Here is a 22,568-nt window from a genome sequence, read left to right on the forward strand (position 1 = left end):
TTATAGTTTTGGTTAAAAGTGACTGGGAACTTGAATAAATTGGAAAGCTACGTAGAGAATTTCTGAAACCAGTTGTTAGTATGAGTTAAGAAGAGAATTGTTGAATACCACTGAGTGGCAATATGAAGAGCTTTGTGTCACTCTTTCCAGCCAAAGAAATTGAGTTTGGGGACTGCCAAGTCTGGCATTTGGCAGGATAGGGTTGATAAAATATCAAAGAAGCACATTCTCAGATGTTATTAAAGGTGTCTTTCAATATGGATACAGTAAGAACAGACTGGAAAAATAATGTAGTCTGTGGGAAATTTGCATATAGAATCTGTTTCTGAAAGGTCCTGGTTCCTAACTTTGTTACAAAGTTTCTAACCTTCATTTTGTTTATACTTCTGTGGACACATTTTGATCCAGATATTTCCTTTGAAAAGCAAATATATACTGCTTAGCAGCTGGATTTTAGAATTGCCACATAGTCAAGCAGGATACTAAATTCACTAGAAGTTGGGTAATAAGCCACTTATAAAATAGCTGTTGCATACTCAGTATAGATTTTCAAAAAGAAGTCAATGCCCAAGATGTTGTGATTGTGTTACATTATTTTTATTAAACACATGAATATTTTTCTGTAAAATAACTTTTTTTCATTTATTTTTATTAGTTGAAAGCTAATTACTTTACAGTATTGTAGTGGTTTTTGCCATACATTGACATGAATCAGCCATGGATTTACATGTGTTCCCCATCCCGATTCCCCCTCCTGCCTCCCTCCCCATCCCATCCCTCTGGGTCTTCCCAGTGCACCAGCCCTCAGCACTTGTCTCATGCATCCAACCTGGGCTGGTGATCTGTTCCACCTTAAAAAAGTTTAAATAGCTACTTGTGTAGTCTTAAGGCTATAATAAATTTTCAGCTTCTGTTTGAAACTTGTACCTTGGTTGATTTTTTTACTTCAGTAGCTAAAGCATGAGTTACCCTGGTTTGATGAAATGCTGGATCAGGGTCTCTTGTTTACTTCCTGTTCAGTTGCAGGTCAGTCTTCAAGGTTTGAAGACTTGAAGTGAACTGAACCTGTTGAGGTAAGAAGTTACAACTGTGTTTTGATTAGTAAATCCTGGAGTAGACAAATGCATGATTTGAATGACCAGCATCATAGAAATAAACTTTAAGCTAAACTTTATATACATAAAATTCTGTAACTGACTCTGGAATTGTGGACATTTGAGAATCTGAGATAGGAATCTCCCTGTTTCCTTGTTTGAGCTAGCTATAGAATTCTCCAGAGTTGGGCCGGCTCGTGCAGGTACAAAGAGAGTGCTGCCGAGAGCCAGGGTTCCTTGAGGTCTCAGGAACTGTCTGGGGTTTGGCAGGCAAGAGTTGTCCCTCTGTCCCACTCCGGGATATAGCCACAGCCATTTCCCACCCAGAGTCAGAGGCTTGTGGGACTCCCCTGAACTTCCTTGCCCTCGCGGTAGCAGTGGGGCCCTGGTTGATCTGAATGATTGTCACTGTACTGGATGGATTGCTGAGCTATTGAATTACTTCCATCTTTTGACCACACTAGGAAATTGTCCATGGAGTTGAGATATTTATTGCAGTAATTTCTGGTCTTACATACTTAAGAGATCAAGCCCTGAGCCTTTGGAGTGGGAGCACTGACTCCACGACCCTAGACTACCAGAGAACTAACCCTCAGGGGTATCAAATAGTGAGAACTCATACAAAGGAAACCACTGGAATACAAGACCCAGCAACACCCAAACACCAGTAGCACCCTGTGCAGGACACCTCATCTAAACAACAAAACAAAAATACAGACCTAATCATCAGACAGGATTACCACCTCACTCAGCCTTGTCCATCAGAGGAAAAACAAACAAACAAAAACTCAGCACAAATCTCACCCTATAAGAAGCTTACACAAACCACTGGACCAATCTTAGGAGGGCAGAAACCAAAGGAAGAAAGAATTCAGTGTTGAAGCCTGGGAAGAGGAGACCTTAAGCACAATAAGTTAAAAAAAAAAGATAATGAAAAGGTAGAGAAATACTACACAAACAAAGGAACAAACTAGAAACACAGAAGTCCAAATAAGTGAAGAAGAAATAGGCAAACTACCTGAAAAAGAATTCAGAATAATGATAGTAAAGATGATGAAAAACCTTGAAAGCAAAATGGAGACAATGCAAGAATCAATTAACAAAGACCTAGAAGAATTAAAGGGTAAGCATACGGAGACAAACAGCACAATTACTAAAATTAAAAATACTCTAGAAGAAATCAACAACAGAATATCCGAAGCAGAAGAACAAATCAGAACAATAACTTCTGAAGAGCAAAGTAAAAAGAATGAAAAGAACTAAGGATAATCTCAGAGACCTCTGGGATCATATCAAATGCACCAACATTTGAATTATAGGGTCCCAGAAGAAGAAGAGAAAAAGAAAGGGTATGAGAAAATTTTTGAAGAGATTAGAGTTGAAATTTCCCCAACATGGAAAAGAAAATAGTCAATCAAGTTCAAGAGGCACAAAGAATCCCATACAGGATAAACCCGAGGAGAAACATGCCAAGACACATACTAATCAAACTAACAGACTAAACACAAAAAGAATATTAAAAGCAGCAAGGGAGAAGCAACAGGTAACATACAAGGGAAGCCCCATACGCTTAACAGCTGATCTTTCAGCAGAAACTGCAGGCCAGAAGGGAATGGCAGGATATATTTAAAGCACTGAAAGGGAAAAATCTACAAGCAAGATTACTGTGTGCGGCAAGGATCTCATTCAAAATTGATGGAGAAATAAAAAGCTTTTCAGACAAGCAACATTTAAGAGAATTCAGTACCACAAAACCAGCTTTGCAACAAATATTAAACAGACTTATATAGTCCAGAAAAAAAAGAGAAGAGAAAAATTTACAAAATCAACCTCAAACAATTTAGAAAATGGCAATAGGAACATATGTATCAATAATGACTTTAAATATAAGTGGTTTAAATGCTCAACCAAAAGACACAGACTGGCTGAATGGATACAAAAACAAGACCCATATCTATGCTGTTTACAAGAAACCCACTTCAGACCTCAGGACACATATAGACTGAAAGTGAGAGGATGGAAAAATATATTCCATGCAAATGGAAAGCAAAAGAAAGCTGGAGTAGCAATCCTCATATCAGACAAAATAGACCTTAAAGTAAAGAAGTTTACAAGAGATAAGGAAGGACACAACATAATGATCAAGGGATCAATCCAAGCGTAAGACATAACAATTGTAAATATCTGTGCACCCAACATAGGAGCACCTCAATACATAAGACAAACACCAGCAGAATAAAAGGAGAAATTGACAGCACAATAATAGTAGGAGACTGTAACACCCCACTCACACCAATGAACAGATCATTAAAACAGAAAATTAATAAGGAAACAAAGTCTTAAATGATACATTAGATGAGATGGATCTCATTGATATCTTTAGGACATTCCATCCAAATGCAGAAGAATACACCTTCTTCTCAAGTGCGCATGGAACATTCTCCAGGATAGACCACATCTTCAGTCACAAATCAAACCTCAATAAATTTAAGAAAATTGAAATTGTATCAAGCATCTTCTCTGACCACAACACTATGAGACTAAATATCAATTACAAGAAAAAAACTGTAAGAAACACAAACACATGGACATTAAACAACACGTTTCTAAATAACCAACAGGTTACTGGAGAGATCAAAAGGGAAATAAAAAAATTTCTAGAAACAAATGACAATGAAAACACATCAATTCAAAACCTATGGGATGCAGCAAAAGCAGTCCTAAGAGGGAAGCAATACAATCCTACCTCAAAAAACAAGAAAAACATCAAATAGACGACCTAACTTTACCTCTAAAACAACTGGGAAAAGAAGAAGAACAACAACAAAAAAATTAGTAGAAGGAAAGAAACATAAAGATCTGAGAAGAAATAGATGAAAAAGAAATGAAAGAAGCAATAGTAAATATTAATAAAACTAAAATCTGGTTCTTTGAGAAGATAAACAAAATTGAAAAACTTCTGGCCAGACTCGTCAAGAAAAAAAGAGAGAAAAATCAAATAAACAAAATTAGAAATGAAAAAGGAGAGGTTACAACACACAATGAAGAAATACAAAGGATTATAAGAGACTATTATGAACAACTATATGGCAATAAAATGGATAACCTGGAGGAAATGGACAGGTTCTTAGAAAAGTTCAATCTTCCAAGACTGAACCAGGAAGAAATAGAAATTATGAACAACCCAATTACAAGCATTGAAATTGAAGCTGTGATAAAAAATCTCCCAAAAAACAAAAGCCCAGAATCAGATGGCTTCACAGGAGAATTCTATCAAACATTTAGAGAAGAGCTAATGCCTATCTTTCTAAAACTCTTTCAAAAAATTGCAGAGGAAGGAACACTTCCAAACTCGTTCTACAAGGCCATCATCACCCTGATACCAAAACCAGACAAAGGCAACACACACAAAAAAACTACAGGCCAGTATCATTGATGAATATAGATGCAAAAATCCTCAACAAAATTTCAGCAAACAGAATTTAGCAACACACCAAAAAGCTCATACACCATGATCAAGTTGGGTTTATTCCAGAAATGCAAATATTCTTCAATATACACAAATCAATCAATGTGGTATACCATATTGACTAATTGCAAGATAAAAACCATATGATAATCTAAATAGATGCAGAAAAAGCCTTTGACAAAATTCAGCACCTATTTATGATTAAAACTCTTCAAAAAATGGGCATAGAAGGAACCTACCTCAACATAATAAAGGCCATATATGATAAGCCTACAGCAAACATTATTCTCAATGGTGAAAAACTGAAAGCAGTCCCCCTATGATAAGGAAGAAGACAAGGGTGTCCACTTTCACCACTACTATTTGACATAGTTCTGGAAGTCCTAGCTACAGCAATAAGAGAAGAAAAAGAAATGAAAGGAATCCACATCAGAAAAGAAGAAGTAAAGTTCTTGCTGTCTGTAGGTGACATTATACTGTACATAGAAAACCCTAAAGATAGTATCAGAAAATTACTACAGCTGATCAGTGAACTTAGCAAAGTTGCAGGATACAAAATCAATACACAGAAATCACTTGCATTTCTATACACTAACAATAAAAAATCAGAAAGAGAAATTAAGGAAGCAATCCCATTCACCATTGCAATAAAAAGGATTAAATATCTAGGAATAACCTTACCTAAGGAGACAAAAGAGCTGTACACAGAAAATTATAAGACACTGATGAAAGAAATCAAAGATGATATAAACAGGTGGAGAGATATTCCACATTCCTGGGTAGGAAGAATCAATATTGTGAAAATGACTATACTACCAAGTGCAATCTACAGATCAGTGTGACCTCTATCAAATTACCAATGGCATTTTTCACAGAACTAGAACAAAAAATTTCACAATTCATATGGAAACACAAAAGACTCCGCATAGCCAAAGCAGTTTTGAGAAAGAATGGAGCTGGAGGAATCAACCTTCCTGACTTCAGATTATACTACAAAGCTTCAGTCATCAAGACAGTATGGTACTGGCACAAAAACAGAAATATAGACCAATGGAACCAGATAGAAAGCCCAGAAATAAACCCATGCACATGTGGGTACCTTATTTTTTACAAAGGAGGCAAGAATATACAATGGGGCAAAGACAGCCTCTTCAATAAATGATGCTGGGAAAACAGGACAACTGCATGTAAAAGATTGAAATTAGAACACTTCCTAACACCATATACAAATATAAACTCAAAATGGATTAAAGACCTAAATGTAAGACCAGAAACTATAAAACTCTTAGAGGAAAACATAGGCAGAACACTCGACATAAAGCAAGATCCTCTATGATGCACCTCCTAGAGTAATTAAAAACAAAAGTAAACAAGTGAGACCTGATTAAAATTAAAAGCTTTTGCACAGCAAAGGAAACTATAAGCAAGTTGAGAAGACAACCCTCAGAATGGGAGAAAATAATAGCAAATGAAACAACTGACAAAGGATTAATTTCCAAAATATACAAGCAGCTCATAAAACTCAATGCTAGAAAAACAAGCAACCCAATCAAAAAGTGGGAAAAGGACCTAAACAGACATTTCTCCAAAGACATACAGATGGCTAACAAACACATGAAAAGATGCTCAACATTACTCATTATTCAGTAAGTTTAGTCGCTCAGTCATGTCCGACTCTTTGTGACCCCATGAATCGCAGCACGCCAGGCTTCCCTGTCCATCACCAACTCTAGGAGATTACTCAAACTCGTGTCTGTCGAGTCGGTGATGCCATCCAGCCATCTCATTCTCTGTCATCCCTTTCTCCTCTTGCCCCCAATCCCTCCCAGCATCAAGGTCTTTTCCAATGAGTCACTCTTCGCATGAGGTGGCCAAAGTATTGGAGTTGCAGCTTCGGCATCAGTCCTTCCAGTGAACATCCAGGACTGATCTCCTTTAGGATGGACTGGTTGGATCTTCTTGCAGTCCAAGGAACTCTCAAGAGTCTTCTCCAACACCACAGTTCAGAAACATCAATTCTTTGGTGCTCAGCTTTCTTTATAGTCCAACTCTCACATCCATACATGACCACTGGAAAAGCCATAGCTTTGACTAGATGGACGTTTGTTGGCAAAGTAATGTCTCTGCTTTTTAACATGGTATCTAGGTTGGTCATAACTTTCCTTCCAAGGAGTAAGCATTATTATTAGAGACGCATTATTAGGGAAATGCAAATCAAAACTACAATGAGATATCACCCCACACCAGTCAGAATGGCCCTCATCAAAAAGTCTACAAACAATAAACGCTGGAGAGGATGTGAAAAAGAGGGAATACTCTTGCACTGTTGGTGGGAATGTAAATTGATGTAGCCACTATGGAAGATGGTATGGAGATTCCTTAAAAAACGAGGGGAAAAAACTGCCATATGACCCAGCAATCCCACTTCTAGGCATATACCCTGAGGAAACCAGTGTTGTAAGAGACACATGTATCCCATTGTTCATTGCAGCATTATTTACAATATCTAGAACATGAAAGCAACCTAGATGTCCGTTGACAGATGAATGCATAAAGAAGTTGTGATACATATACACAATGGAATACTCAGTTCAGTTCAGTTGCTCAGTCATGTCCGACTCTTTTCGACCCTATGAACCACAGCACACTAGACCTCCCTGTCCATCACCAACTCCTGGAGTCCACCCAAACCCATGTCCATTGAGTTGGTGATGCCATTCAACCATCTCATCCTCTGTCATCCCCTTCTCCTCCTGTCCTCAGTCTTTCCCAGCATCAGGGTCTTTCCAGATGAGTCAGCTCTTCGCATCAGGTGGCCAAAGTATTGGAGCTGAACACCCAGGACTGATCTCCTTTAGGATGGACTGGTTGGATCTCTTTGCAGTCCCAGGGACTCTCAAGAGTCTTCTCCAACACCACAGTTCAAAAGCATCAATTGTTTTGCACTCAGCTTTCTTTATAGTCCAACTCTCACATCTACACATGACCGCTGGAAAAACCATAGCGTTGACTAGACGGACCTTTGTTGCCAAAGTAATGGAATATTACTCAGCCATAAAAAGGAACACGTTTGAGTCAGTTCTGATGAGGTGGATGAACCTAGAACCTATTATACAGAATGAAGTGAGTCAAAAAGAGAAAGATTAATATCGTAGTCTAACATACATTACGGAATATAGAAAAATGGTACTGAAAAATTTATTTATAGGGCAGCAGTGGAGAAACAGACTTAGAGAATAGACTTATGGACATGGGGAGAGGGAAGAGAGAGTAAGATGTATGAAAAGAGTAACGTGGAAACTTACATTGCCATATGTAAAATAGATAGCCAACGGGAATTTGCTGTCTGGCTCAGGAAACTCAAACAGGAGCTCTGTATCAGCCTAGAGGGGTGGGATGGGGAGGGAGGTGGGAGGGAGGTTCAAAAGGGAGGGGATATGTGTATACCTATGGCTGATTCATGTTGAAGTTTGATAGAAAACAGCAAAATTCTGTAAAGCAGTTATCCTTCAATAAAAAATAAATTAAAAAAAAAAAAGAATTCTCCAAAGTTACTGATTGGTGACTTAGAACCATGGAAACAGCAAGAGGTATTGGAACATGACTGCTGGCCACCATACCTTGGTACTTAGGACTCCCCAAGGAGAGGTGGGGCACTCGCAACTGGTACGTTCCTTGACCAGTTGAGACTCCAGATCCTCTGGCTGCTGTGCAGTGTCAGAACCACCAGTGTAAATACTGTGTTCAGGTTCTCACCAACTGAAGTATTTCCTGTTTAGTGAAAGAATATTTTAAATGTAATTTACACAAGAAAATTATATTTTCTTACATTAGGGAATAGTTCCTGAACTTATGAGTTGTCATTTAACTCAGAGATTGTGAATTCATAATTTTTGGGCTCCCCTGGTGGTTCAGTAGTCAAGAATTTGCTTGCAGTGCAGGAGACGAGGGTTTGATCCCTGGGTCAGGAAGAGCCCCTGGAGAAGAAAATAGCAACCCACCCCAATATTTTTGCCTGGGAAATCTGGTAGATAGAAGAGCCTGGTGGCTACAGTCCATGGGGTCTCAAAGAGTCAGACATAACTGAATGACAACAATAATTCACAATTTTTAGTTGGTTTTAAAATCAACGTGTGTTAAGTATTTCATTCATTGCAATTTCCATTCTTTGTAACATGTATTGAGTTATTTTATTCATTGCAACTCAAGAACCATGAATAGCATGTTAGTTTAATATTATAGTCATACATTTCCATGGTGGAAACATGAATACGTTGCTTTCTGTTGTTCTTCAAATAAAACTTTGAAGAACATTTTCCTCTTAGCATTTTTATCCCCTCTTAGCATTTCTGATCCTTTTTCTCTGACTATAAATCATAGAAGCAAATGCTTAAGTAGACAGGTGAAGAGGAGGAAATCACAAATAAAATAGGCACTTACATTTATTGTGTTTGCAAGGTTGTTTTTGAGGATGGTGCATGTTTCTTGAGACCTTGTTTTATAGAGCTCTGGCCTCTTAACAGCACTGCTTTAATGACTTCTTGTGGGGCTCTTGGTTTATGTTAACACTGACTATGGAGGGAAGAAAGAGGTCAGGTTTCACAAGGAGGCTGCGGACTTGTAAAATCATACCCAACTGGCAGAAATGAAGTCCACTTCAAGGAGAAAGTGAGATTTGCATAACACAAGATATTTTGCCATATAAATAAGTGCATGATGTTTTGATGGTGCCTAAAACAGTTTGTCAGACGTGTGTGTTGGGAGGAGGGGATTCTGACACTCATTTTAAAGGATCTATTCATTTACTCTGCTTAATACCACAGTTAAAAAGTTAAAATAGAAAAATATTTGCTGAGAAACAAAATTTGACTATCATGATATATGATATTTGTACATGCTTTTCTGAAGTTTCTAAGTTTTGATTCAAATTTTTATGTAATTTATCTTTTTATTGAAAAGTAATTCTTCTTCAGATGTTCTTTTTCTTACTGTTTTTCACATTGAAGGCACTGACTAGGGAGGGAATCAAACATCCATATAGGTGATAGCTACCCAAAGAATGATAAGCTCAAAGTACTAAAAAGACAGATAAAAATTAAGAATGAGGGACCTTTTTTTGTCCGCACTGCATGTCATGCAGAATCTTAGTTTCCTGATCAGAAATTGAAAGTTTACCCCTCTGCAGGAGAAGCTCAGAGTTTTAACCACTGGACTTTAATGGAAGTTCCAGGATGAACGATTTTATCAGGCAGTGGAGCAGTGGTAGAAAATTTATGCAAATTCCTCTTTCAGTCCATTCACCGTAAAACTGTTAGTCATGTCTGACTCTTTGTGACCCCATGGACTGTAGCCCACCAGGCTCCTCTGTCCGTGGAGTTCTCCAGGCAAGAATACTGGAGTGGGTTGCCATTCCCTCGTCCAGGGGATCTTCCTGACCCAGGGGTTGAACCCAGCTCTCTCACAATGCAGGCAGTTTCTTTACTGTTGGAGTCACACATGCAAAGTTTATTTTTAAATATCACTTTTTAAAAATTATATAATTTTGTAGAAAAAATAAAAGTAGAAAGTACATAATTTATAGATACCCTCTTGTAATCTAACCCTTAGTATTTTATTACTGAAGTAGGGGATTTTATCCTCTTTATATAATTTGTCTATTCACATTAAAAATGAGAAAATTATTTCTATTTCTCTACTTTATATATACCTTTATGTAAAAACTACATAGTCTGGCTTAGTAGAGAAAAAGAAAAAATTAAATCTTAGAATATCTCTACCTTTGTTAGGGCTTTAAAATTTATTTCGTTGTATAATGGCTACTAGCATCCTTTGTTTGGCTTTAAGTTATCATTCTGGAAGGAAAATCAGTATATTCTTAGCAAGATATCCTACTGTCCTATGCTTTCATAATATTCCATAATTTTCCTTCATAATATTTATCACAGTTTGACATTGCTATATACTTGAAAATATATAGATAAAAGTCCATCTAGTCAAAGCTATGGCTTTTCCAGTAGTCATATATGGATGTGAGAGTTGGACCATAAAGAAGGTTAAGTGCCGAAAAATTGATGCCTTTGAACTGTGGTGTTGGAGAGGACTCTTGAGAGTCCCTGGGACTGCAAGGAGATCCAACCAGTCAATTCTAAAGGAAATCAGTCCTGAATATTCATTGGAAGGATTGATGCTGAAGTTGAAGCTCCAGTACTTTGGCCATCTTATGCAAAAAACTGACTCATTAGAAAAGACCCTCATGCTGGGAAAGAATTGAAGGCAGGAGGAGAAGGGGATGACAGAGAGTGAGATTTAGATTTTTGGATGCCATCACTGACTTAATGGACAGGAGTTTGAGTAAGCTCCAGGAGTTGGTGATGGACAGGGAAGCCTGGTATGCTGCAGTCCATGGGGTTGCAAAGAGCCGGATGTGACTGAGAGACTGAACTGAAGTGAACGGCCTAGTAATTTTAGTTAAATCTTTCTCCATCACTAGACAAAGATCCCTGAGAATAGAGCCTTAGTTTTGTTCATCATTAGTTCCTTGACATGTTGAACATGCTAGGCACAGAATAAACAACTGTTGATGAATGAATGAATGAATTTAGAAAAGATTACTTTAGTCTAAAATTGTTCTAAAATAAGTATGATTAAAACCCTTTTTGGGATTAGGGATGCAGTTAACATGCCCCATTATTTTATGAATAATTGCATGATTCAAAGCCTGTCAGCATGGGTTAACTACACATTAAATAAATGGTTTGATTATAAAGATAATGGGCTTGATGTTAACATGTGATTCATGAAGGTTAACTTCTTTGTGTCTTATAATAATGTGTATCTTTGATAGAAATATTCACTTTTTTATATAATTATTTTACATTAACTATTTAAATACTGTTGCAAGCTTACCACATAAATAGTTTGGGAGTAACTGGTGCCAAATTAATTCTTTGGGAGGGGGGTTAAAAGCTAGCTGACAGATCTATTTTTGAGAATGTCCCCAGTCAAAAAGAATTAAAAATATATAGTTGATATAAAGAAAAATATCAGTTCCTTTCAAAGTAACAAAGATATACACATACAGTCAGTTTTTCTAGTAAGTAGGCTAAGCTGTTTAAAGATTTAGAAAGAGAGTTTCTAGAACAGTGCTTTTGGACAGCATTTTATTTTTTTTATTTTTTATTTTTTTGGACAGCATTTTAAAATTGAATCATTTTTTGTGAGTTTGTGTTGTTCATGGTGGTTTTAGCGGTAATGGATGGTCTTATAGGAGTGTTTAATAGATGGAAGCCACTTGTGAGTCAATTGCAGCCTGTATCAAACACTGATGAATGTCTGGAGGATGTTTTTGAAAGGGAAAGAGGGAAAATGAGAGCAAGGAGACCAGATAAGAGACAGTTATAATGATTCCATTGAGAGATGTTGGGACTGGGATGGATGTTTAGGGGTTAAAGTCAGTGGGAAACAGTGACTGAAGAGAGTGCAGAAGGAGTCAGTAGCTCAGGTGAATTGCTGCACAGTGGTGTAACAGACTGAGGCAGAGATACAGGCTGGGAGGAAAGAAGACGATTTCGTTACGGACGTGGTGAGTTTGAAGTATGTTTTGTAAATTCTAGGTGAAGGTGTCCAGTAGGCAGTAGCAGCCACAATGAACTGAGCATGATGAGCTAAGCTGGAGATATGTTTTGGGAACTCTGCAGCAACAGATGGATGTAGCTGAAAACTGAAACTGGGTGTGATCACCCAAGGAGAATGTGGAGAGAGGAGAGAGAAGAGAGCAGAGAATCTTAGACGGGAGCACGGCAGGAGGAGGACTCAGAAATAGGAGTGCATAGTGTCATAGACACTGTTTCAATAAAATAATAGGGGAAGAAGGCAGATAGAATATGTGAGGCCTCGAATCAAAGAGGGAGAAGGGGAGACAGCTAGAACTGACTATTATTTAGAGAATTTGATGCCATGGGGAAGAGAGAGAGTGGGTAGCTGCTTGAGAGATTCATGGTGTAAGAGAGGCCTGGAGTTTTGTTCTCTTTGTGTTTTCAGTTTGGAAGGCACTTAATCACTTTTACAAGCTGAAGGAAAAAATTGGGAGAAGAGTTTAAATATACAGGAGAGAAAAATGAAAACCACAAATATATCACATTCCCAGAGGCGAGGGCAGAGGATGGGATTGTCACGCAGATGATGATGTTGTTTAGTCGCTCAGTCGTGTCCAACTCTTTGAGACCCCATGGACTGCGTGCAGCATGCCAGGCTTCCCTGTTCACCATCTCTTGGAGCTTGCTCCAGCTCATGTCTATTGAGTCAGTGATTCCATCCAACCATGTCATCCTTGGTCGTCCTCCTCTCCTCCTGCCTTCAGTCTTTCCCTGAATCAGGGTCTTTTCTAATGAGTCAGCTCTTTGAATAGGTGGCCAAAGTATTGGAGCTTCATTCAGCTTCAGCAGGTCCTTCCAATGAATATTCAGGGTTGATTTCCTTTATGATGGACTGGTTTGATCTCCTTGTAGTCCAAGGGACTCTGAAGAGTCTTCTCCAACACCACAGTTCAAAATCATCAATTGTTTGGCACTCAGCCTTTTTTATGGTCCAACTCTTGCATCTGTACATGACTACTGGAAAAACCGTATCTCTGATTGTACCGTGCCCAGATGGAGGAGTTGCAGAGAGAAAAAGGGAACTTGTTTTTATGATTGAGTCACATTTGCCTCCTTCTGTTCAGTCTGAGAGGTGCTGATGAAAGTCCCAGGGAATATCTGGCTTGGTTTTCTCTAGGCAAAATATATTTTGCCAGCAAGTTGGTTCAAAAGAGACCAAGAAGTTAGACATGTTAAGTATAAAGGTGTTTTTGAGGATTAAAAAATAAAGTCTTTATTCAGTACTTGTTTCATAACTTGCTGCAAACCAGAGTGAGATCAAGAAATACTGTTACTTGATGGATGTATTAACTAACCTTATTATGGTAATCATTTCCAGTATATGGATGTATTAGACCTCCAGCTTACACAGTGTTGTATACCTTAAACTTATACAGTGCTGTTTATCAACTGTATCTCAATAAAGCTGGAGGTAGGAGGGGAAAAAAAACTACCTTAAAGATTGCCTAGAGCTGGGGTGGGAAGGGAATGGGAAGATTAGGGATTTGTAACTGAAGAATATAAAATTTTGAAGTGAGGAAAATATTCTAAAATTGATTTGGGGGATGTTCATGGACTTCGTGAATACACTAAAACCCGTTGAATTGTATACTTTAAATAGGTGAATTTAAATTGAATTTTACACTTTAAATGGGTGTAAATCACATGCAGTGTGAATTATAGCTCAGTAAACCTGCCCCCCCCATACACTGCCAAAATTAAACAAATACCCTTGCTGTGTTACAGGATACAACTATTTATCTTTTCATTCTCAGACTTCTGAAACTGTAAAATTCTAGCCCATTTGACCTAAAGTCAAAGTTACTTTCGTTTTTATAGTAAAAAAGCTTAGGGATTTCATAGACTCATATATCTGGGGAAGAAAGGGAATTGTTCAAAGAAAAGGTGGTTTGGAGGCATCATGTTGTTTGATTGGTTAGATTGGATTCAGATAAAAAACACTCAATTGCCTAAGTGGTTGGAGGGAAATTACTCAGAGCAACAGAGTGACTATTTTTATTCTTAGTATTCACAACACTGATAAAAAGTTTTATAATATAGATAGCCCTACTATATTGACTTATTTAATTTTTAGAAAAATCCTTTAATAGAGGAAGTATAAATTTTTGTCTCCAAAAAATGATACCACTAAAGTATCAGGAATTGTTTAGAATTAGAGCACACAAAATAATAAGAAGCGTTACTCTCTTCTAATATCACGTCTTGGTATTTGTACCTGGGAAACTCACTACATTACTGTTTATTTTGCTTTAAGACCTAATAGAATTAGTTCAGTTCAGTCGCTTAGTTGTGTTCCACTCTTTGCGTCCCCACGGACTGCAGCACGCCAGGCTTCCCTGTCCTGCATCAACTCCCAGAGCTTGCTCAAACTCATGTCCGTTGAGTCGATGATGCCATCCAGTCATCTCATCCTCTGTCATCCCCTTCTCCTCCTGCCTTCAGTCTTTCCCAACATCAGAGTCTTTTCCAGTGAGTCAGTTCTTCACATCAAGTGGCCAAAGTATTGGAGCTTCAACTTTAGCATCAGTCCTTCCAATGAATATTCAGGAATGATTTCCTTTAGAATAGGCTGGTTGGATCTCCTTGCATTCCAAGGTTCTCTCAAGAGTCTTCTCCAACACCACAGTTCAAAAGCATCAATTCTTTGGCACTCAGCTTTCTTTATAGTCCAACTCTCACATCCGTACATGACTACTGGAAAAACCATAGGTTTGACTAGATGGACCTTTGTTGGTGAAGTAATGTCTCTGCTATTTAATATGCTGTCTAGGTTGGTCATGGCTTTTCTTCCACGGATCAAGCACTTTTAATTTCATGGCTGCAGTCACCATCTGCAGTGATTTTGGAGCCAAAGAAAATTAAGTCTCTCACTGTTTCCATTGTTTGCCCATCATTTGCCATGAAGTGATGGGACCAGATGCCATGATCTGAATTTTCTGAATGTTGAGTTTTAAGCCAACTTTTTCACTTTCCTCTCTCACTTTCATCAAAAGGCTCTTCACTTTCTGCGATAAGGGTGGTGTCATCTGCATATCTGAGGTTATTGATATTTCTCCCAGCAATCTTGATTCCAGCTTGTGCTTCATCCAGTCCAGCCTTTCTCATGATGTATTCTGCATATAAGTTAAATAAGCAGGGTGACAATATACAGCCTTGAGGTACTCCTTTTCCTATTTGGAACCAGTCTGTTGTTCCATGTCTGGTTCTAACTGTTGCTTCTTGATCTGCATACAGATTTCTCAAGAGGCATGTCAGGTGGTCTGGTATTCCCATCTCTTTTAAGAATTTTCCACAGTTTATTGTGATCCACACAGTCAAAGGCTTTGGCATAGTCAATAAAGCAGAAGTAGATGTTTTTTTGGAACTCTCTTGCTTTTTCAGTGATCCAATGGATGTTGGCAATATGATCTCTGGTTCCTCTGCCTTTTCTAAATCCAGCTTGAACATCTGGAAGTTCTCGGTTCACGTACTGTTGAAGCCTGGCTTGGAGAATTTTGAGCATTAGTTTGTTGGCGTGTGAGATGAGTACAATTGTGTTGTAGTTTGAACATTCTTTGGCATTGCCTTTCTCTGGGATTGGAATGAAAACTAACCTTTTCCAGTCCTGTGGCCACTGCTGAGTTTTCCAAATTTGCTGACATATTGAGTGCAGCACTTTCACAGCATCATCTTTTTGGATTTGAAATAGCTCAACTGGAATTCCATCACCTTCACTAGCTTTGTTCGTAGTGATGCTTCCTAAGGCCCGCTTGTCTTCACGTTCCAAGATATATGGCTCTAGGTGAGTATTCATACCATTGTGGTTATCTGGGTCTTAAGATCTTTTTTGTATAATTCTTCTGTATATTCTTGCCACCTTTTGTTAATATCTTCTGCTTCTGTTATGTCCACACTGTTTCTGTTGTTTATTGTGTACATCTTTGCATGGAATGTTCCCGTGGTATCTACTTTCTTGAAGAGATCTTTAGTCTTTCCCATTCTATTGTTTTCCTCTTTTTTTCTGCCTTGATCGCTGATGAAGGCTTTCTTATCTCCCCTTGCTATTCTTTGGAACTCTGCATTCAAATGGGTATATTTTGCCTTTAGCCTCTCTTCTTTCTCAGCTACTTGTAAGTCTTCCTCACACAACCATTTTGCCTTTGTTTTTCTTGGGAATGGTCTTGATCACTGCCTCCTGTACAATGTCACGACCCTCTGTCTATAGTTCTTCAGGCATTCTCTCCATCAGATCTAATCCCTTGAATCTATTTGTTACTTCCACTGTATAATCGTAAGGGATTTGATTAGGTCATGCTTGGATGGTCTAGTAGTTTTCCCTACTTTCTTAAATTTAATCTAAATTTTGCAATAAGGAGTTCATGATCTGAGCCGCAGTCAGCTCCTGGTCTTGTTTTTGCTGATGGTATAGAGCTTCTCCATCTTCAGCTGCAAAGAATATAATCAATCTGCTATCGGTATTGGCCATGTGTAGAGTCATCTCTTACGTTGTTGGAAGAGGATGTTTTCTATGACCAGTGTGTTCTCTTGGCAAAACCGTTAGCCTTTTCCCTGCCTCATTTTGTATTCTTAAGGCCAAACTTGCCTGTTACTCCAGATATCTCTTGACTTCCTACTTTTGCATTCCAGTCCCCTGTGATGGAAAGGACATCTTTTTTTGGTGTTAGTTCTAGAAGATCTTTTAGGTCATCATAGAACCATTCAACTTCAGCTTCTTTGGCATTAGTGGTTTGGTATAGACTTGGATTACTGTGATATTGAATGGTTTGCCTTGGAAATGAACCGAGATCATTATGTTATTTTTGAGATTGCACCCAAGTATTGCATTTCCAACTCTTTTGTTGACTATGGTAGCTACTCCATTTTTTCTAAGGGATTTTTGCCCACAATAGTACATATAATGGTCATCTGAGTTAAATTCACCCATTCCAGTCCATTTTAGTTCACTGATTCCTAGAATGTCAACGTTCACTTTTGCCATCTCTTGTTTGACCACTTCCAGTTTATCTTGATTTGTGGACCTAACATTCCAGGTTCTTATGCAATACTTTTCTTTACAACATCGGACTTTACTTACATCACCCATAACGTCCACAACTAGGCATTGTTTTTGCTTTGGCTCCATCTCTTCATTCTTTCTGGAGTTATTTCTCCACTCTTTTCCAGTAGCCGACTGGGCACTTACTGAGTGGGGGAGTTCATCTTTCAGTGTCATATCTTTTTGCCTTTTTATGCTGTCCATAGGGTTCTCAAGGCAACAATACTGAAGTGGTTTGCCATTCCCTTCTCCAGTGGACCATGTTTTTTCAGAACTCTACACCATGACCCATCTGTCTTGGGGTAGAATTAAAGCACATTTCTAAAATTTCAGTTTAATTCAACAGGTATTGTTTTAGTGCCAAGTCTATACCATTCACTGACTTAAGGGATCCTGCAAAGTTATGACCCCCTACTTGTCCTTATTGAGCTCAGAATGTGGAATGGGAGACAGTCTTGTGAATATGTGACTATAATACTGTGGAATAAAAGTAGCAATAAAGGTCTTCATTCTACAGAAGTTTTATAGAAGAAAAAAGTCAGGAACAGCTTCCCAAAGGGTGAGACAAGAGAACTAGGTTTTAAATGATAGTAGGATTTCATCAGGTGGACAAAGAGATCTACAACATTTGAAAGAGAAGGAAAGCTTATATATTGTTCAGAGGTATGAAATACAGTATATTCAGAGAATTATGAATAGTTCAGTGTCTGTGAGACATAATTTTAAGTGGTTGAATGCAAAGTGATAGAGTTTTGTAGAGACTAAATAATTCATCAGTAACACAAATCAAATTTGTTTTTTATGACCATCACTCTGGAAGGTAACTCTGATATCAGGACAGAGCTCACCTAAAGACACTCCTTCAAGACTTCCAGGCAGTTGGTGATAAGGACCTGAATCACAGAGAGAGTCCAGTGTTCTTGAATAGTGATCCTTAAACATTTAGTCTTACTCTTTATATGCTTAAATCTTGAGGACTCCAAAGAGCTTTTGTTTATATAGGTTATATTTAACAATACTTTATTATTAGAAATTAAAACTGAGAAATTTTAAAAATATTAATTTTGAAATGAAAACACTGATCAATTACATATTAACATAGCACATTTAATGAAAAATAACTGTTTTCCAAAAAATTTTAGAAAGATGAGTGACACTGTTTTACATTTGGCCAAATATTTTTAATTAGCTTAGTAGAAGACAGTTGGATTCTCACAGTGAATTAGGTTTGTTGCTTTATATCACCCATCATGTAGTTTCTGGAAGCACTATATGATATACTCGAGAAATGAAAGTGAAAAAGGCAAAGGATGATTATCATAAAAATGCTTTTAACCTTTTGAGTCTACTGACAATAGCAGTGTGAAACCGCTGTTTTGAAGTAGTAAGGATTTTTTGTTACATACACAAAATACTAATTTACCCCCACTCTATCCTTTCTGGAAGGAGATATTCCTAAGAGTATTTTCGTTATTACTCACTGACTTTGTTCTACACCTCTAAAGGCCCATGATACATTTACAGATTAATGAAGTCACGTCCAAGGCAGAATTTATTAGTCTTCTGTAACCTCTTACACTTCCCAGTGCAATGCGGCATAAGTCATCCAGCCCTTATTGCTTCTATATTTCTTCATAATTTCTCATTTTATTGATAAATTGTATATATGCATATTTATTTTTTGAACTGGGGTTTGAGGATGGAGAGTGAGACTATTATTGTGGCCCTTTCACAATACTTAGTAGAGGAAAGGCAAGCTACACTATTACCTGGAGTCTGGGCTCCATCAAAATGTAAAACTTGGAGTCTTGTCTAGAAGAGTAAAGAAGAATTATCTCTAGAAAATATCAACATTTCAAGACTTAAGTCTAAAAATAGTCTCTTGAATCTGTGTGAGTTTATTCTTCAGACACATCATTTGTCTTCACTTTTTCCTCTCTCATTCTGCTCCATCAATACCAACCTCATTTTATTCCAAACATGGAGTGACATATCTGTGTCCAATAAAAACCAAGTCTGTTTTCATTACAGTATCTGCAAAATCTCTCTGTTCTCACTGCTGCCACCCAGTTCTGTCATTTTTATTTAAACAGCCTGTTGGTCTTTTGACTTAAGACTCTTTTTCTTCAATCCATCCTAACAGTACCTGATTAATTTTCCCACACACTACTGTTACCATGATACTCCTTTGCTTGAAGCTTTTCAGTGATGCCTTATTTTATACCATGGTACAAACCTGTTTTAGCTCTACTCTCCTTCCACTCTGCCATGAACCTTTAATCTGATTTATTCTACAATAGTTAATCCTGGCTGTTGCCTCACAATCCTGTGAACACAGGCTGCACATTTCTTATTTCTGTGCTTGCCTTCATGTTACTCCTTTCATCTGAAATGTCTTGTTTTTCTCTTTCTATCTAAACCCAATGGGTTCTTCAAAAGTCAGTTTAACACCAGCCCCTGTTGGGACTTCCGTGATGGAACAGTGGATAATAATCCTTCAGCCATGTGTGGAGACACAAGTTTGATCCCTGGTTAGGGAATATCCCACATGCCACAGAGCAGCTAAGCCCATGCATTGCAGCTCTAGAGCCCAAAAGCTGCAACTACTGAGCCCATTTGCTGCAATTAATTACTGAAGCCCACACACCCTAGAGCCTGTACTCTGCAACTAGAGAAGCCATCACAATGAGAAGCCTATGCACTGCAGCAAGAAGTAGTCCCCACTCGCCTCAACTAGAGAAGAGCCTGTGCAAAAGCAACAAAGACCCAATACAGCCAAAAATCATGATAATTAATTTTAAAAAATGCTTGTGAAAGGTTTTTACCTGACTTGTCTGTCTTTATTGATTTCCCTGTCCTCTGAAATACACTAGTATTTGACATTTGTGTTGCACAGCTTAGTATATCATTGTCTACCATTAGTAATTGCTGTTTTTTGTTTCAGTTATGTTCATTTTTTTCTGAAATCTAAGTTTCTTGAGAATTTCATTTTGGGAAAGACTAAACTCCTTTAGTAGGGTAACAGCCCAGTGGTTTTTCTAAAATTATCTTTTAATTTCTGTTTGTGCTTGTTGAGTTGGCCTTATGTCTGAGCAGAAGTTCAAGTTTGATAAGTAATATCTAGCATAATTTTATTTCCAAGTATTATATAATAGTGCATATACTTACTCTGAATGTGAAAAACTTTATCTTATAGCTATTTCTGCATTTGAAGTTCAGCCAATTTCTATTGAGGTCCAAGAAGGTGGAGTTGCTAGATTTGCATGCAAGATTTCATCAAACCCTCCTGCAGCCATAACTTGGGAATTAAATCGGACAACTCTGTCTGTAACTATGGACAGGTAAATGCAGCTTTTGTCTTTGAAGATGTTACGGAAGGACCAAAGATTTCATCATAAAACTGTATATGGAGAAAGATCATGGTGAAACTCATTTTTGTTTATGATAGCCATAACTAATTTCTTAAAGACATTTCAAACTTAGGCAGAGAATTAGATCATCAGTCTCTGGTGCATGGGGCATAGTTCCTGGCATCTTGGTTCAGATCAGAATTCAGATTCTCTTAGTGCTTTGTTCTTTTCCTCAAATATGTTTTCCAACCATGGGACCCCCTGGGCACCTGGATTGCAGCCCAAGAATTTAGGAAACTAAATTACACTTTGACTACTGAGAATAGCAGTGCTATTTTAAAGGCTTAAGGGTTTCCCATATATGCAATAATGGTTGCCCACTTCCACCTTTGCCTACTGCTTAGCAGCCCCCTCTACACTGCGCGCGCACACACACACACACACACACACACACACACTCACGTGCATGCATGAATGCATATACCTAGTGCTCTGAGGTGGTCAGAGTTTAAGGGTCAGGAACTTGGCAGCAAATTCAAAAGTTTGGTTCCTGTCCTAATGAGTAGCAGTATTCCTTAGCAGGCTCAAATTGCTTACTGAAATGGTAAAGAGCATTAAGATGGACGAAGTTATTCAAGGAAGAGCTTTAAAAAAATTTACATTCAGATAAATCTTGACGAATACCTAGATACTAATAAGCAAAAAGTCAGGAATTTGGAAAAAATCATACTAAGCTCTAGATTGTAAGTTCTAAATGTACTAAGTACTAAAAGTACTGATTATACTAAGCTCTAAATGTAAATTATCATGTCAAGTGAGATTTCTGTGTAAAATTACACCAGTAGATTTCACAAGTCACATACAGGCGTGATGACTTACGTTGTAGAGAGTTATAGCCCAAATGAAAACAACTGAATCAAGCTGATATTTTTAGTCTTGAAAGTATTGCATCTGGCATTTTTAAAAGATTGAGTATATTAATTCTTACCATAGGATAAATGTTAGAATATAAAATCTACTACAAAGAGTTTAATCATGTTTCTTCTAGTGACAGGATAACTGCCCTGCCAACAGGAGTACTGCAGATATATGATGTTGACCAAAGGGATGCTGGAAATTACCGTTGTGTTGCTGCTACCGTAGCCCACAGACGTAAAAGTATGGAGGCCTCTCTCACAGTGATTCCAGGTACCACATTATTTTTCAATTTTTAATTGGCCCAGGTATTAATTTTCCTCCTCTGGTTATACTAGTGTACTCTAAAGTAGTACTTTAATTTCATTTAAATTTTATTGTAATCTAGTTGGAAAATGATCATTTTTATATATTTAAGCAACCTTCTTCCTCTAACTTGTTTTATATATTAATATCAACATCTTTAAGAAAGACTGAATTTTTGTTTTATAAATACTTTTGTTTTTAAAATATAAAATGCAGAAAGGCTCGAAAAAGAATAATAATCATCTAGCTCTACCAAAATTTCCCATGGTCAATAAAAATGTATTTGTTCCCAGTTTGGGTTTTTCTGTCTGTTGTTTTAGGAAAAATTATCATTTGTAGAAATGATGCGTGCTTTATTATAAAGAGTAATGTCTATAAAAGTAAAATATATTTTTTTTACTTTAAACAATGTGAAAAGTACAAAGATATGTTTTAAAATGTCCCTAGTCCATATCCAGAGGTGATCATTTTAACATTAAGTGTATATAATTTCATGTATTTTGCCATACATGAATATAGTTAGAAGGGAAACTACCTAGAGAGATGAATATGAAGAAATGTGTTTTATTAAAATGGAATTATACACAGATGCTAGTTTTTTATTTTTAAATAATTAACTTTACTTGAATGTTGTGGGGAAAAAACCGTCCTAAAGACATTGTTGAACTTCACATGAATGTTTACTCTTCACAAGAGATATTACTTCCTAAAAGATCCTTTAAGATTAAAAATTTTTTTTGAAAA

At 37.4% G+C, this 22,568-nt stretch overlaps 1 protein-coding gene across 2 annotated transcripts in view; it reads left to right on the forward strand.

The window, feature by feature from the left end:
• Window positions 1-22,568, forward strand: part of PRTG (protogenin) — a 144,257-nt gene that overhangs the window by 47,531 nt on the left and 74,158 nt on the right. For both annotated transcript variants that reach the window (XM_043471895.1, XM_043471896.1), the window contains exons 3-4: window positions 20,450-20,594; window positions 21,652-21,791. In XM_043471895.1, coding sequence (XP_043327830.1) covers window positions 20,450-20,594; window positions 21,652-21,791 — 285 coding nt within the window. The remainder of the gene's footprint in view (window positions 1-20,449; window positions 20,595-21,651; window positions 21,792-22,568) is intronic.

The sequence above is a fragment of the Cervus canadensis genome, chromosome 6 (genome assembly GCF_019320065.1).
Source record: "Cervus canadensis isolate Bull #8, Minnesota chromosome 6, ASM1932006v1, whole genome shotgun sequence".
NCBI classification, from domain to species: domain Eukaryota; kingdom Metazoa; phylum Chordata; class Mammalia; order Artiodactyla; family Cervidae; genus Cervus; species Cervus canadensis.